Raw genomic sequence first — 17,387 nt, forward strand, 5'->3', positions numbered from 1 at the left:
CGGCGGGGCCGTACATCCAAAAACACGAGGTCGTACGTCACAGACTGTTTATGCATATTCATGAGTTTGCGTGGGCGCGCCTGCATATTGCATACATTACAGCGCGGCCGCCATTTTGAAATCGCATGGGGTATCGCATGGGGGACGATCTTTGTGGAATCTGATGACTGAAATTCGTCTTGTGGCCAGATGGATGAAAATATTGAGACCAAACAACGTTTTTTCGAAAAGGTATGAGTTGCTCTACGACTACAAACCTTAACTTTGGAAATTTGTGTCCTGGATGAAAAGATAATTGCGATCGGAAGATGTAGCAAACTCGCTACATCGGCGGCCAAAAAAATTCAGTCTTTTTGGAAGCATTCAGCGTCTGGCCGTACTACAGAGCTTGCGATAGTACTGTACGGCCAGACGCAGTCAGGCTAAATGTGTGGGTGACGGTATTTTTAGTCCAGTATTTCAGTCACATTTTATGACACTAATTCATTACTCACTCTAGCTAGGGCAGGGTGTTCCAAAAAGAGTATACCTTTTTAGACGTAGACGGTGTTCATGTACAACAATGTATCTGTTTTAGTGCGCCCTCTCGTGAACAAAAATTGGCGAACTTCAAAAAAGTAAATTTGTGAACAAAAGAATGAATTTTTAACAGAAAGTACTCAATTGCGAACAAACCTACACCCACTTAATGTATATGCTATACTACAAACTTACCAATGCTCTGTTCATTTCTAATTTGACCGATTTTCAAACGTTCTTTTTCCAACCAAACCCTCAACCTCGCAAATCACGAAATCGTATGGAAAATGGCGTACGTGACCTTTTTTCTAATAAACAGGTACCATTCTTCATTGAATGCAATATAGACTAATTGATACTGGGTACCAGATCGAGACCGGTTTAATGGCGCGCCCTCTTGTGGAGACAATGAACAGCGGCCGGCCGAACTGCTTGCTGATGAGCGGTGATTTTGTTGCTCGACCGAGTCCGAACTTGCTGGAAAATGGCGTACAAATTTAACTCAATGAGCGGTCGAGTTGGTGCTGCACCACCACAAATGGCATACGCACCCGCGGTAATGCAATTTGTGCACTATATTAAATGTTACTCATGAAACTTTGGAAAAAATGTTGCAACCTGACGCCGCGCCACTTCGTTTGTTGTGTACAAAGTCTATGGACATGATGGCGAGTCAAGAAAAGTATTTCCTAACAAAATTGGAAATGTTTCTCAGTACTTTGCTCAGTACCAGATATAGATTCAAATCATGTCTTATCATTTTTGCAATGACTGACCTTCATTGAGATGATATACGAAGAAAAAATTGGCGTCAGGTTGCAACATTTTTTCTGATTCTTTCACTTTCAGTCTTTGTCATGTTTGTTATTAAATTAAAATAGCCTAGCCTAGGCCTACACAGACATGACAGAGTGAAGTAGCTCTCTTTTCACACATTGTTGCTTTGCTCAATTGAAATGTAATCAGCCTATTTTAAAAATATTTTAGTTTTTATAAACTAGCCTTTAATTTAATGCATGTAGGCTAGCCTATGTACATGATGTATGTGAAACTGAGGGAAGAAAGTTTCTGGGGATCAGACCTCATATAATTTTATTCATGATGAAGCCATTTTGGTCAGATTCCCTGAATTTTATTTACACAAGTCATAAGCGATGTTGTCACGCATATTAATATGCATGCACAAATCAATGAGCATGTTTACATTTACGCGACAAAGTCATGCTAACTTCAAAAATAGTGCAACATATCGCGTATTAGTTCATTCACACATGCGCGTGTGCGACATTGCTGCGCGACGTAGTCGTTCCGAAAATATTACGTATGTGTAAATACGACATAGGCCTTGTAAACTGTTGAAAGGGGAAGTGCCTGACTATTTATGCATTCCAAGTGTGGCTTTTTAAATGTGGCTTAAAACATTAGCATACAAATTAATCACAAAATTTAAATTATTCATCAGAGCAAACTGATATTAATTTATTAACTTTATTTCATTACTTTCATTTCTATTCTCAAGTTCAAAAAATGAAGATTTTACCTCGCTTTCAATTTAATATGGCCGACCCGTGAATAAAACCAATTAATCTCCAGGTTCATGGTGGAGAATTCAGGAGAAATTTCAGAAGGAAGAAAGTTTTGGAAAAACCAGTTATTTTCTGAACTATAACTCTGAAAGAAACTGGAATAGCCTGCTCTTGTGTGTGTTTGTACTTTTTTTAAATTTTTTATTAAACAGGTTTGTTCTTCAAATTTTCAAATGCAGATTTTCTAATGCAGTTTTATGAAGTGTACATGTACGGCGTATTGACAATTCTAATTGTTTTATCACAGGGATTGAAACCTGAAGCACCTGCTGAGCCGAGCCAGATTGTTTGGGACCAGAAGCCCAAAGCAGTAGCCAGACACAAGAGCCCCATGGGTGGAGATGGCATTTTGGGCAATCTTATCAGAAACAGAGTTTATGAAAGTCAAAAAATGTTCCAGGTGAGGCAAAACTTCAACACACCCCTTTCCCTTAAGTCCATCATAAGAAGGTAAAGTTTTAGAGGTGGGAGGAAATGCCCAGAAGAATATTCCTGGGAAAACCCACGGAATCGGGTACTAGGGACTGAAAACCCAATCCACAAATTGGTCCAGGCGGGGTGCAAACGGGGTCACAGAGGTGGAAGGCAAGGAAAGTACCGCTACACCAACCTGACTCCCAAACAGTTAATGCAGGGCCTAATTTTTTGTATGATGGCAGGATCTTTGTCAAAACCACCTCCATTTTAGAGACACATGTACAATTGTACATCTCCCAACTTCTCCCAAGATGAAGTCTCAACCATGCAAACCCGCTAAATTGAAATTGATGCACTGTTGTTTTACTTCTTATTTGCAGAGACCCGATGGTCTACCCGTCCATCTCAAGAAAGGTTTCACAGATCGAGTCAGTTACAGCGTCATCATGGCTCTGACTGTCTTTGGCACAGCCTGGACGTGCTACTCCCTCTATAATCTAGCCAAACCCAAAAAGTGACCTTAAATTAACTAGGATCTTTTACTATTTGAATTGTTTTATTTGGTTGCACAAAAGGAAATAAAGATTGATTGAAAAATTCTGTTTTACTAACAATTGAAATTACATGCATGGAACATATTAATTGAATTATTACAGCACAGGGGCTTTGTTCAACATGAAGAACACAAAGCAACTAGATATGTGAAAAAAACTGCTTAATTAAATATTTACGTCAATTCCATACACCCAACATAAGAATACATGTACACGGATATTATGCACATGTACATACTGGTTGATATCATCAGGGTAAACGTTTCTTAGGCTTGCAACTTTTCCTCAGATCTGCTGATTTCCTCATTTTTTACTTCTCATGCCATTATAAACTGAAAAATACAGTACAAAGTCATGTTGGGTTTGGAATTTCCTCGTTTTTATTTCTAAATTCCCAGTTGCATGCCTGGTTTCTGTAACACTAGTACTGCTTAAAATGTCCACCCCATTCTGGCTGCAGTCTACTTTCTCGCTTAATCATTTCCTTGAGATCAAGTCCCAATCTCATGCTTCATGTATGTGAAAATAACTGCTTATCACACATTTTTCTATAAAGCAAAAGGAGGTTACCAGTTGGAATTACATTTGTTTTATATTACTTTTGTCAGGTATGCGTCAAAGGTTTTGGCTTAAGTAATGTAAGTTAGCTCAGCTGTGTTTTCTACTTGGTGGAAATCAGTTTTGGATGTTTTTCCTGAAGATTACTATGACCCGTGAGTCAGCAGTCATGTAAAGTGAGCTTTTTTTGTGGACTGTTGTCTTAACTTTTGAATTACTGATGAAAATTATCAATAGCATTAGAAATACAGTGGTGTTAACCTATCAAGTTTTAACTGAGTGAACATGTTTGACTGAAGAGGTTATATTCTAAAGTTAATTTCAAATTGTGAATTTCAGTGAAGTGGTGATTTCATTGAAGTTGTTGCATGATTAATATGAATAAAAAGTTTGTGCAGCGATATTATGTTTGTCCACATTATGTCTATTGTGTTTGTGCGCATATTTCTTTGCTTGATAGATTATTTCTTAAAAGTTGACAAAACATTTTTTTTCTAAAATCAAATCTGTTTTTGTTTCTCCTCCATAATTATCTCACTTAACTAAATGTGCGCGGTGCGCATCCTGACGGGATAAAAATATTGATGCAGGCCCTAATTTGGCACGTGAAACCGCGGATTCATCACCGGTTGTGGCTTCAGCAAACTTAATTATGGCCGTGGACATGAGGGACGTCGAAGGAATATGGGTGCTCCTTTTTGCTTCCGTGTATTTAAGACCAAAAACAAGAGTATTCTCCACAGGATTGGATACTGATGGTTTAAAACTACTTTTAATGCCAGGGAAGAAACCGCAGCTTAAAATTAGGCCGACGTTTTGAAAACTATGCAGTAAAATATGCGTGACGTCACGTTGACAAACACTGGTGAGCAGCAACCCTTGCCGCCTGGCTTATACACGCGCTCCATCAATTACCGAGTACCAGCTAAATACAGGTGCATTTTTGCAGGGAGAAGTCCATCGAGCGAGCAGGTTGTTGTGTTGATGCAGTTGCCCATATCAACAGCGGCATAGTTTACGCTCGACCAAAATATCCCTCATCAATGAATGAACGGTGGTCGAGTAATACACCACAACACCGCTACTCGCACGCTGCACCCGAACACGTTTTTACAATCTAAACTTTCAAGATACATTCTTCCGATTTAGATCGGGGAAAAAAGTGTGAAATATGTCGTACTTTGGGAGGCAGTCTCCGAGCAATGGACTGCCGAGGATTTCGTCAGCGGGCCGGCCCGTTGATCGCGGCCTGCTGCTTCTTGACGAGGAGATCGAGAGGTTGAGGCATAATCGGTCCGCACCGCCCGTGGGAGCAACACACGGCGGCTACGCTCCATCGCCTCCACAGTCCAAGAAATTACTGCAAGATGTAAGTCCTTTGTCTGTAATCTTATACTGACTTTTTTTCCGACAGATTAAAGGTTATTTATCATAATTTAGCAGCTAATAATATTTGGAATTGGAACTAGATACTTAGCATTTTTTTTTATAAGCAAACCTAAAATTAAAATCAGTTTTGGCTAAAAATTAACATTTACTCTCGGCATTAAAAGAAAAAGCTACCCTTAAAAGAAGAGAGAAATAGATAAATGTCCAAAGTAAAAGAATGTTTAAATTATTAGTTATGAAATGAAAAGGGACAAATTTCTTCAAAACAAACAAATCAGAACAATGAGGTCTAATTAAAACCTATTCCTTTCTAACCTTAAAAACTACATTTTTTGGCCTTTTGCACATGTTGTGCATTGTAATTCGCTTTGAAACTGCAAATATTATATAGCCAACTAATTCAACACTTTAAAAACTTAAGGACCTAAAATGAAAATATTTCAACTGTCTTTACGCACATGTTTGCTGATTTATATTATGCAAATTTGTTGGATTTTAAATGTTTTGCTCCTTGTATTTGTGTGAACAGAGGAGAGATAATTGGAAAAAAATATTGAAAATGAAATGGAATCAATTACTTAAATAATTACTTGCATTTGGGAATATATAAAAAAAAATTTGGAATGTAGGTCACGATAATTTTAATTAATGTCATAGCTATAATGGTGTTAATGTCAACAGAAATTTTACAAAATAATAACATCTCACATCAGAATGATACCAAGTAATTCAAGTTTATTGACCTTAGGATATTTTTGGTGATTCTGTGGTCCTTTTTATTTTAATCTCTGTGTGATGCGTGCATGTATGCGCCATACAATATGCCCATTATGAAAATCTTGTTCACTTGCCTGGAGCTGTGTACGTGCTACAATTCATCACGTGCCTCCATCACTGGTGTGCAATAAATGGGTCCATCTCGTATCCATAGCAACACCAGTCTCCTGTTGCCTTCGTATCTTATGCTTCATTGCCTGCGCTAACCACTTGATGTATTGATTTTGTTGCGTATACGTGTTCAGTCCGAGCCTTACTTTTTTTATGGCCTGTTTGTGTAGATGAACGACCAAGTGAAACTGATGAAGAACGAATTGGAGAAGAAAGATAAACTAATCCAAGAGTTGTCTAGGTAAAGAATATTTCTTCCTCTATTGTTTATTTGCTTATGCTTACTTAAAGGGAATATACAACATTTGCAAACATCGAAAAATAAAACTACCAAGTTTTTACGAAATACCTTACTAGGATGTTGGTAAATGACAGTCTAAAGCATCCTGTAAAATTATGGCACCTGGTGTGAAGTCATTTTCAAGAAAATGGTATTTTTGTATACATTTCCAACGGTGGTCGGCCGACCACCGTTGGAAAAACCTAACTATTTTTCAATTACTGCTCCAACTTTACACTTTTTTCAGTCTAAATTTTGTTTGCTATTGGTTACATGTTCATGAACGGGTGCAGGCCAGCTAGACTGGTTCCCTTACCTTACAATTTTCCGGCATCTATAAATTGGTCCATTTTATCTTTAGTGGAGTCAAGGAACCAGACTACTTGAACATTTTTGTTTTTCTAGGTTTTTTCAGCATTTTCGAACACAAAACTTCAAACATGTCAGTGTAACAATATTTTGATCTATTATACTAACCCCTCAAATAGCTCATTTCTGAAAATTACAGCAAAAGCTAATGATGTACATTCCCTTTAAGTAATTGTGATCAAAAATTTTGACAATTCAAAGTATGTTTAATGTTTTCGTTCAGTTGATCTAATTAATTTGCATTACAACTTTGGATTTTTTTGTGGGGGGGGGGGGTGTGGAATCTGTTGGTTTTTATCCAAATTCATCTTTATGGAAATCTGTGACAACACACAATTCAATGCAGAGACCTTTATTTTCATGCTTTTATTCAAGTTACTGTAACAAGTATAAAGAAATAATATAGAAAATCAGAGGTATAACAGTTACTCAGAGAAAGAAGTCACGAAACAGAAAGTGGTTTTTTTGGCAGTACACATCTATCAGCACTTGTGAAAAAATCTTTTTAGTCATTAACCACAAGCTAATTGTTATCTTGAATACCTCATGTAACTTACTTTTGTATTTCTCAAAGAATTTGTTTTTAAATTTTAATCAATGCCTGATCATGCACTTAATATTTAAAAAAAAAAAATATTTGAAATCATATTTTTCGTTTTACTTTTTCTTTGAATGAAAAACTGATTGAACTTCTTTTGAATCTCTTGACAGGGCTGACCTTGGAACGCCAGTCCACAGAAAGCATGTTTCATTTGACGAAAAGGTAACAAATAATTTACTATTTCTGGTTAAAACTATATTCTGATTAAATAGATTGTAGATAATTTAAGACGCATACCCATGCTCTTAAAAAAAAAAAAAAAATTCTCCTCACGATATTTCAATTTGTATGTTTTGTATTAAAGCTATAGTCCATCATTTGCAGCCATCCGAAAAGTAACTGGCGTAATTATTGTTCAAAAACAAACTTGGTTGAAAGATAGTAAGGGAACTAAACTCCCTGTGAAATTATTCTTTCTGGGAAGCTGTCATTTTGAAGTAATCAACGAAAGAAGGCATTTCCAACGGTGATTCTTAAGAAGCACCGTAGGAAAATTTAAATTAGTATTTCGTTTTGTTATTCAGCAGAGCGCGCACAAGTATTGGAACGACGCACACGCGCGCGCGGTTGTTATGATTCGTCGGATCAGTGCGCGACGTCGCGTATAGCTGCAATTCAAAACATGATTCAGTAACTTTTGATTTGAAATTGAGATCTTAGAATGCTGTTTTTCTCGGAATGTACAGCTGAAGCTTAGCTGAAATTTTATCAGGTTAGTTGCTTAGTATCCTTCATTAGATTTTGAACTCTTTTGTTGCTTCAAACGAACAAAATGCACAAATTACAAATGATGGACTATAGCTTTAACAAAAAACTACTTTATACCGATTTGGGGCATCTGCAACCCCGCGAAAATAACCTGTCCTGTGAGAGCCGAGTTAATTGGCTGGCAGCCAGTAAATTCAAATTCTGTGAAGAAATATTCAAAAACTAATCGTCGGTGGATTGTTTTGTTCAATGTCTGATTCAAAAGTGAACAATACATTTATTGCTAGGAAAATAGCAATTGAAAAATAAATCTATTTTTCAAGGATAGCCCTAACAGTCCTGAAACCTCCTAATTTAATATAATTTTGCACACCCCCTAGGGAGTTGGGGTTAAACTCGAAAAAAGCATGGGGAAGCATCTTTAAACTATTCCCCCCCCCCCCCAAAAAAAAGATTCGGATGACTTGCATGATTGAATTTGAGGGGAAATTAATTTGCTAATATTATTGCGTCTGCCCCGCAACCAACTATTATAAAATGAAAGATTACTTCTTTGCTTGAACTGGCTTTAGAAATTGCAAGGAATCTCAATCCATTCTCGTGTACTTTTCTGATTCAGATTGATGTCTATGCATGTATGACCCATCTGTTTCAAAGAGCACTTGGTATTCACGTATTTTGATGGTTAATCATTTGATGAAGATCAATACTTTCATTCAGTTAATACTTGTAGATCAATTTATTCTGTTTTTCTGTCCATTCAATTCTTTTAAGCATGATGCATTTTACACACGGGACTCCATTTTGAAATCCTCCGTGGACTCGAGCACTTTTGCAAAGCTGCAGCTGAGGAACGAACAGCTTGTTGAAGAAGTAAGTAGATGATAATCAGTTTTTTATTTTTTATAAAATCTTGCCAAGTTAATAAAAAAAATTCCCCCTTGAGTAAATATTCTAATATATATTGATTTATGTATTTTTCGCACTTTTTTTTTTCATTGTGAAAATTTGTGTGGATCAATCTTTAAAATATGTCAGTGCATAATATGTCTTTCAAAACAAGTTGGAAATATTAATCCCACGATTTGATACATGAATCCCCAAACATGGTGAAAATGGTATTTTTTCATCAGCTTTTTTTGATGCCGAACTGCAATTAAGCTGAGACTGACTTCTTTTCAGAAAAATTTGGTTTTACCTTTAGGAACATTCTCCATGGCAAAAATTCCAAGCTTTGAAAAGCCTCTTATGTCGATACACTGTATTTATAGTTACGTTGGTGAAGGGCACAACCCAATATTGAATATTTAAACTCCTCAAATCGATCATATTCATCATGTATTAAGAGTCGCACAGATGGCATTATTCGTTGACTAATAAAATACAGGGCCAGCCTATATTTTGGCCTCTGACCAACTCACTGACTGACTTACAGTGTCACTCAGTACAGTCAACTCTCGTTAGTACAAACACTGTTAATACAAATTCTGGTTATAGCAAACACAAAGCCTTGGTCCCAACTGTGTATTTATGTGCACAATGAATGGGACTGATGTTCCTCTTGAAATACAAAATTGTGATATAACAAACATTTGGCTAGGTCCAAACGAGTTTGTATTAACGAGAGTTGACTGTATAAATAATGCCATAAACAGCCTCAAATTCTGTGAAAATTGGGATTAGGTCGATAGAGTTAGAGGTAAATATCTTAACTTTTTTTCTAACAGTTAAGAGACACTCAGAGCAAGGTCCTTGCCCGGGAGCTCCAAATGAAGGAACTGAAGGCGGAGATTGACAGGCTGAATGAAGAGAACTCCAGCCAGTCCAACTTAATGCTGTCGCTGCGGGCGCGCATCGGCGACCTGCAGGAATGCTCCAGCAGCACCGAGCAGATCAAAGCCAGGGGCCAGTACACCATCGAGGCCCTGCAGCAAGAGGCCAAGGAACAGCAGGCCAAAGTCTTGGAGCTGGAGGCGAGGGTGCGGATGCTGCTGGGGGAGAGGGAGGAGGCGGAGCGAGGAGCCCAGGCCTGGGAGAGGAAGTACAACGAGGTGTTCCTGAACCTGCAAGGGGTGGTCAGCAGGGAGGAGATGACGCCTGAGAAGGTCGTCAAGAAGGTGAGATTCGGGAGTTTGACTTCGGTGAGATCCTGGCAAAAAGGCAAACTGTCTTTCAGCAGAATTTGAGAAAAATTATTTACAAACATATTCAGGCATGCAACTCAAGAACTTCCAAACTTTACAGGACTGCAAAGTGAAAATCAAGGAAATCGAGCAGCCGATTTCACGCAATGGCGCAACTCCGCTTGCGCCAAAATTGACTGCTTAAGTTGCGCAACATTTCACTTGTGACACATTTCACCAAAGTCGGATAGTGTGTAAGTCCGCGCATTAAATTATGGCGTAACTTGCGCAATCATTTTAGGTGGCGTAAGTTGTGGTGTGGCCACTGAAAATGACGTATTTTACCAGCAAATCGTAACTGTCGTGGAGCCCGTTATTGCACAACTTATCGAGGTTGATACAAGACACTCACAACTTTATGTTTGAAATAAACACATTTCTATATTACTCGTAACTTTATTTTTTAGAGTTGCCGAACGATTTCCGAATAAAGGCGGATCAAATAATTTTCAAAATGGCGGGCTGAGTTGATCCAACGACTGTTTCAGGAACGAACAAATTTACACACAAACAGCCGTCGTAAATGCTGCTTTTATCCTCGTCCAAGGTGTTTAAATTATTTAAAATGTCACACAGTTTATTGTGCAGCTGTGCAACAAATTTGTTGCGTAAGTTTGACGCATGGTGCAAGCTGCACATTTTTTTTGTGAAATCGGTTGCAGCTGATCCAAGAAAAAGTTGTATGCCTGCATGTTGCTCAAGTTGCAGTTGTGTACAGAACTGTATTAATTATGTACGTGTGTCGATTAATTACTATCTTCTTTTAGGTGACGGGGCTTACCCAGGAGAATCTGACATTGCGAGGAAAATTGTCGTCGCTGGAAGAGAGTCTGAACAGCAGCGAGTTGGAGTCCAAGGCCAGCCGGGAGACCATCCAGCGTCTGGTGGCTGAGATGAACCGGGACCAGAGGAACAACATGGACACCAGCAACACGATGGAGAAACTCAGACTGGTAAGTTTGCTTGACAGCTAGGTAGTTAACCATTTAAATGTTTCTCAAACTCTCCTTGTATAAGTCGCTTTCCTAGACTCTGGAATCACTTACCTACTTCAATCCGGGATTCTGCAGTGCTTAATTCACTAAACTCATTTCTAGCCAGTCTCAAGACACACTTCCATGACCAGCTCACATTATAGCGCAATTTACTTAATCTTAAGTTTAATCTTCGGGCTTCCCTTTATTGTGTTATTTCCCTGCCATTTGTAATCTTGTTCTTGTGCATGTGTTTGCCTTTTTTGTCCTGTTCATTTGTCATTATGTGCGGGTCCGCATGCTTCCGAGCAACAGTGATTAGATTCGCTTTTGCGGTCCCTGACCCACATAATCGTTTTCTTTGTGATTTTTTGTGTCTTACTGGTTATTGTTCAACTCCCAATTGGGAAGCCCACTCCAGCTGTCATTTAAAGTGCATGCCCTCTACTTCATGATTTTTTTAATAATTTAAATTACATGTTTCTACGTTTCTTTTGTTGTGCGTTTTCAACAACTTTTGCGTAATTTTTGTTTGGTTTTGTATCACTGTTTGTAATTCTTTGTTGAGGTCGAATAAATAATAATAATAATAAAATAATAATAAATCTAAAGAACAATTATAAAACATTGCATTTTCCTTCTCAGTGCACCCAATTGAACAAGAAACTGTCGAATGCAAACCTGGAAACTTTTAGATGATTGACCTAGAAGGAAATTTTACAGTCAATGTAATCACTTTGTCTTGTCTCATCCGACAATTTGGTCATTCTGTACATCTGTTTTTCTGTTGTGTCTGTCTGATTTGTATGGCTCGTCATTTTTATACTCAGTATTTCTTTAATTAGTTATTATTTAAAGGCATCTCTATACAAGCTTCGGCTTCCAAAATATGCCTCCATGTACGTGCCGGCAATTGTATATTTCCTTATATCTTGTTATTTCTTGTGTCCAGGGCCCAATTTCATAGAGCTGCTTAAGCAGAAAATTTGCTTAAGCATGAAAAAACATTGCTTAGTAAAATTAGGTTACCGGCCAAAACTCCATGTGATGTACATTGCTTGTGACTGGTATTTAGCTGTTGTTTACTTAGCATAACAATCGCATGGAGTTTTGGCCGGTAACCTGATTTTATTAAGCAAGACGTTTTTGTGCTTAAGCAAATTTTGTGCTTAAGCAGCTCTATGAAATTGGCCCCAGTGCAGAAGGGCAATAAATGTGAACTGAACTGAACTGACTAAAAAGTCACATTAAACAACCAAAAAACAATTAAATACTTCTGGAATGAGTGTCAGCATAACCCTTCAGTAAAAAGATACATAACAAAATATCCCTCTTTCAGAAGTTGCTTTTATTAGCCATGTGTTTGTTGTCTGTTTATTTGCAGGAGAGGGATGCAGCACTCCAGATCCGCAATGAGCTGGAACGCGAGAACGCCCTGCTCAAGGGGCGTGTCGACGCCAGTCAGCAGGCCTGGAGCAGCCACCGACAGGAGCTGGACCACCACGAGAGCAGGATGTCCACCCTGGGCAAGGAGACCAAGACCCTGCGGCACGAAGCCGAGGTGGCCAAGGCAGAGCTGAGGGGCTTCAAGGAGTCGCTGGCCCTGCTACTGTCGCGGGAGGGCAGCCGGTGCGATGCTCGGGAGGAGGCCATCAAGGAACGGGTCAAGCATCTGCAGGTGGACAGCAGAGAATACTCAACGGTGAGCTTTTCATTCAGCAATCCTAGGGGCTGAAAAAAAAGAACTTGCTTTCCAAAACTGTTAGTTTTCATAATGGATTCATAGAGCTTAAACTTTGACAAACTCCACTAAAGAGTCACTTGCAGCACTTTCGCCAGCGCCGGGCATTAGGGTGGGGGGGGGGGGGCAACAGTACAGGCTAGGGGGGCCCAACACAAGAAAAAACTGATATGTAAGTTTTACGCTTGTGGTTTTTGCTGATGGGGGGCCAGTTGCTTATCGGGGGTTGTCCCCCTTTGGTGACGGGCCTGGTCACATGACTTTTAATGGAGATTTTCAATTTGGAAGAATGTAAATTTTAGTGTTTCGCTCTTTACCAACCTAACTTTACGAGCACTGTATCCTCAATGCTGTCTGAGAGATTGTGACAAAAATTTCACAAGTTCTGTCAGACACTCCGTATATGCAGTGTTTATGTAAACTTGTGTAAAGTTACGTAGACAAGTCACATAGAAAAACAACCTATTCAGCAAACTTCGATTTTCTTATTGCTTGTTTGTTTTTTCCCCAACTGAAATGTCATTGTTCCCGTCGCAATCTTTAAGTTTATGCATCTCGTCTCCTTTTACCTTCACACAGCATGTTGACCTGCTGGAGACCAAGATCAAGAACCTGACCGAGCAGCTGGACAGCCAGGCCAACCTGCACCAGGCGACCATCAAGCGGGCCAAGGAGGCACAGGAGGATTTTGGGGATCAGAAGGCTCGCCTCAGGCAGCTGGAGAGCAGCCTGTCTGCCGACGGGGTCCTGCTGGAGAATCTGCGCGGGGAGAGACTGAAGGTGTGTTGCAGTGGCACTCGATTCCACACAGAGTTGTAGTCAGGTTATTTCAGCGGACGTCCCGGGATTTTCTTTTGGGGAGGGCTCACCAGTATTCTTCTTCAGCCGACTGTGACAATTCAGAAATATGGCCCTTAACTGAGGCTAGTGAGCGCTGTTTACGATAAAGTGCACCGTACATCAAGCTGCTTCTGTGCCGCGTCTTAAATCTCTTTCTGACAGTTTCTAGTGTAAAATTGAAGCTAAATTCAACCCTTTTTTTTGCTTAAGCAAAAATACCCTGAATTACAATATCCAGTTGACAAATCCAAAACAATCTTGTTGCCTCCTCTCAAACTCCATCAAGGTCCCAGAACTTTTGTCAGAAATCTAAAATAATGTAATGTTAAACATAAAGAAAGTAACAAGTTTAATTGCACATCCATCCCCCCTTCCAAAAAAAGGGCACATTTTAATGAACTATAGCTATTTTGATTTGAAAATAATTGAAACATTTTTGTAATGATTTAACTTTGTAATAATTGTCCACAGTACATGGCATTCCTGGAGTCACTTGCCTCTGTGCTGAAACTGGACACCATCGCCCTGGACCTGGGCTTTGACCTGAACGGGGATGCCATCATGGCCCGCGCCAAGCAGCTCATGCGCAACGAGGGCGACACTCTCGCTGACAAGACCACCCACGTCTACTCCCTGCAGCGCAAGCTCAAGGCCAACAAGGAGCAGCTGGAGAGCAAGGATTTGCACTTGGACCTGCTGCGCAAGAAGATCACCCAGTTGGAGGAGGCCATGGCTGGACGCTCCTCACTTCAGAAGGAGCGGGATGATACCGAGATGGGCCGACGCAAGCTGATCAAGGAGGTTGACAGACTGAAAGGAGAGCTGAGCTTGGCCAAGAGGCTGATCATCGACATGAAGGCACAGATGCTGGACGTCAGCAATCTGAAGGTGAGTTTCACTGGTATTTGATAGACTTCTTGGATTTTCTTGTTAGATCAGAATGTTTCTGAATTTTCCTCGCTGAGAATCCGTCGTAAGCAGTTTCCATTGCATGACAGTTTTGTTTGTAACCCGATTGGGGAAAAAATGTTAAAACCTGCGTGACGCCACTTTTTCTTCATATATCATCTCAGTGAAGGTCACAGTCATTGCAAAAATGATGATATGACATGCATCTGAAACTGAGAAACGTTTCCAATATTGTTAGGAAATACTTCAAAAATTTGAGACTTTGTACACAACAGCTGAAGTGGCGTCAGCTGTCATGAAAATTTTTTCCCCCGATTAAACTATGAAATTATTGCTGTGCTAAGCAACTTTTGGTGTTTAGCAGCTTCACGATATATATATAATATACTAATTGACAGGCTCCCTCTGATGATATAGCAAAATTACTTACCACATGACTTCGCCTTCTATTGATACTTCCCTATAACCAATTTGCATTTGGATATTCTGATTTGGTAAACCTGTTGTCAATCTTAATTTTTGTTGAGAAAGTGGAAGTAAGTGTATTGTTTATTCAAATTTGTGTTTACAGTTGACGTCCATGCATCAGTACAACAGTATCTCAGAGCTTGAGGAAGCCCTGCAAAAGCTGGAGAAGACCAAAGAGAAGCAGGCACGCAAGATCGCCGGCATGAAGCAAGAGCTGGAGTTCACAGAGCACGAGGCCAACCAGCTGCACAACCGGGCCGAGCAGTCGGTCAAAGCCCTGAGCGAGGACCTGCAGGCCACCAAGGCTCTGCTTCAGGAGGTCCAGCGGCGGGAACGGCAGCTGGTGGACTTCAGGCAGGTCATCGCCCGCATGCTCGGCATGGACGTCACCACGCTGGCCGTGCCCGACTATGAGATCATCTCCAGGCTGGAGAAGCTGATACAGGCGCACCACTCCCACGCCATCACAGCGTTCGGGCTGGACGAGAGCCTGCAGAACATGGAGAAGGGATTCCGGCAGGGATACGAGGAGGCCACGACGCTGATTGGCGGGCACTCGCGCCGTCCGCGGCCCAGGTCGGTCTCTCCGACACGACGCAGGAAGCACCACGCTGAAGTGTACTAAATCTGGGGCTTTAAGTTTTCAACTCCTTGACTTCATCTCAATTTCTTGCTTTAGGTTTGGTTTGGGCATTCCATGCTTCTATTTGTTTTTGTTTTTTCCAGAGGTATGACCAGAAGCGGAGATGAATTTGAGGTTCAAAATTGGGCCAAGACTACTCTGACTTTAAAGTTACTGAAATATAAAGTAAATGTCAAGAATAGCTGCCGAACAAAAAAAAATGTTAATGTTGTCGCTGATGATGTAAATGAATTGTTTGTGAGCCTAGACTTGTGACTTGTCAGATACATTTATAGTGATAACATAAATCATCCACTTACGTGGTCTAATTTTTTAGATTGCACCCTTTTTAAAGTCAATTTCAGTACATCAAATACAGGGTAAGTCTTTTTTTTCTTCAAAGAAAAATTAGGTTGAATCTAGATTTTTTGTTGTTTTACTTCAATCTATTTTGTCAACTTCATTAACCTTTGATAGTGGTATTTGAAAACATTTTCATAGTTTAAGTAGCTTAAATAAAAAATTAACAAAGGGAGAATACAATCCAGTTGGGAAATTTGCAAGCTACTGTGTTAACGTATACTATAATTCAAATATTTGTGTTACAGCAAAAACAACGAACTCAGTAACTCTTAAAACCAGAAGTTAGTGGAGTGTCATGGCCGAGCGTTTAAGAGCACCGGACTCAAACTCTGGTGTTTGTAATCAGCAGAGTGTGGGTTCGAGTCCCGGTCTTGACACTTGTGTCCTTAAGCAAGACACTTGACCATTATTGCTTCGTCCTTCAGATGGAACGTAAAGCCGTAGGTCCCATGTGTTGAATAATGCAGGTAAAATAAACCAGTAACAAAAAAAATTGCTAAGAGAAGGGGTTTGCCTGCGTTTATCTTCAGCTATGAAGTCTGCACTTGTAAGGAAGAAGAAGTTTGAAAACTACTGCAATTTTTTATTTAAATGTACATGTATTCAAGTTAGAGCATCAGACAAGAAAGGACGTACAATCAGCGCTGGAAAAAATACTATTCTGTACATTGTAAAATACCGTTTTATCGACTCTACATTCCTAAGAATTATTTTTAAAATCTTTTTAGAACTAGAACGTTTTCGTTTTAAAACAATCATGTATAAAACTAGTCTGTAAATTAAGCTGAATGTGCAAAAATATATTATTATTAAAAACTAAAAATATTTTTTCGTAGACAGTTATTGTGTCTTTTGTGTACGTAGTACACCAGGTATGAATGTTGAAAAGAATTTTTGACTTGTAAAATGTGAGTGTGACAATTGTTGGTAGCTACAAACCCCAATAACTCAGGACTTTCTACTTTTCGCTTTAAAAAAGAAATTAAATCTAGTGTATTCTATAAAACGAGAGTTGTATTATAACAACGTAAAAACAACTTTTCGTTTGAAGTGGCACTCCACCATCCGAGTTTGAAAATCAGCCTGGCATTTTTAACTTGTGGTTTGGTAAAAAGTTGATCAAAACAGATGAAGTTATTCTTCAGATTAAATAGACACCCATTTTGATGAACATTTATGTGCTTAATACTTGTACATAAAACTGTTGGTAGGTAGCAGGACAGGTCAATATTAAAATGATGAGCCAAAATTATGCAGACTTAATAGATTTAATTTATTTGCGTTTGTTTGTAGTCTCCTCAAAAATGAAAGAAATAGTCAAAATTATTCTGAAAAGGGTGTAAAAATGGTGTAAATCCCAGAATCTTGGGCATCAAATGGAAACTGGCTTGCTCACTTTTAAAGTTGCTCACCCAGTG

General features: G+C 39.3%; 2 protein-coding genes across 2 annotated transcripts; both read left to right on the plus strand.

Moving 5' to 3' along the window:
• Positions 1-904: 904 nt before the first annotated feature.
• On the plus strand, positions 905-4,055 carry LOC119736335 (cytochrome c oxidase subunit 7A1, mitochondrial-like). The gene is made up of 3 exons (XM_038210365.1): positions 905-1,075; positions 2,353-2,505; positions 2,903-4,055. The coding sequence occupies exons 1-3, from the start codon at positions 1,004-1,006 to the stop codon at positions 3,038-3,040; spliced, it is 363 nt and encodes a 120-aa protein (XP_038066293.1). The 5' UTR covers positions 905-1,003; the 3' UTR covers positions 3,041-4,055.
• A 515-nt stretch (positions 4,056-4,570) lies between these two features.
• On the plus strand, positions 4,571-17,232 carry LOC119736363 (coiled-coil domain-containing protein 170-like). The gene is made up of 10 exons (XM_038210378.1): positions 4,571-5,003; positions 6,082-6,152; positions 7,272-7,323; positions 8,644-8,742; positions 9,597-9,986; positions 10,820-11,005; positions 12,411-12,728; positions 13,347-13,547; positions 14,079-14,495; positions 15,088-17,232. The coding sequence occupies exons 1-10, from the start codon at positions 4,806-4,808 to the stop codon at positions 15,607-15,609; spliced, it is 2,454 nt and encodes an 817-aa protein (XP_038066306.1). The 5' UTR covers positions 4,571-4,805; the 3' UTR covers positions 15,610-17,232.
• Positions 17,233-17,387: the final 155 nt, after the last annotated feature.

Source organism: Patiria miniata, unplaced genomic scaffold (genome assembly GCF_015706575.1).
Source record: "Patiria miniata isolate m_02_andy unplaced genomic scaffold, ASM1570657v1 HiC_scaffold_10, whole genome shotgun sequence".
Taxonomy (NCBI): domain Eukaryota; kingdom Metazoa; phylum Echinodermata; class Asteroidea; order Valvatida; family Asterinidae; genus Patiria; species Patiria miniata.

Excerpts from the sequence above, each read along its gene's own strand:
- LOC119736335 (XM_038210365.1), top strand. The coding sequence starts at position 1,004 with ATGGCGTACAAATTTAACTCAATGAGCGGTCGAGTTGGTGCTGCACCA. Across the intron at positions 1,076-2,352 it reads AAATGGCATACGCACCCGCG|GGATTGAAACCTGAAGCACC; the intron begins GTAATGCAATTT and ends GTTTTATCACAG. Across the intron at positions 2,506-2,902 it reads AAAGTCAAAAAATGTTCCAG|AGACCCGATGGTCTACCCGT; the intron begins GTGAGGCAAAAC and ends TCTTATTTGCAG.
- LOC119736363 (XM_038210378.1), top strand. The coding sequence starts at position 4,806 with ATGTCGTACTTTGGGAGGCAGTCTCCGAGCAATGGACTGCCGAGGATT. Across the intron at positions 9,987-10,819 it reads CTGAGAAGGTCGTCAAGAAG|GTGACGGGGCTTACCCAGGA; the intron begins GTGAGATTCGGG and ends ATCTTCTTTTAG. Across the intron at positions 11,006-12,410 it reads CGATGGAGAAACTCAGACTG|GAGAGGGATGCAGCACTCCA; the intron begins GTAAGTTTGCTT and ends GTTTATTTGCAG.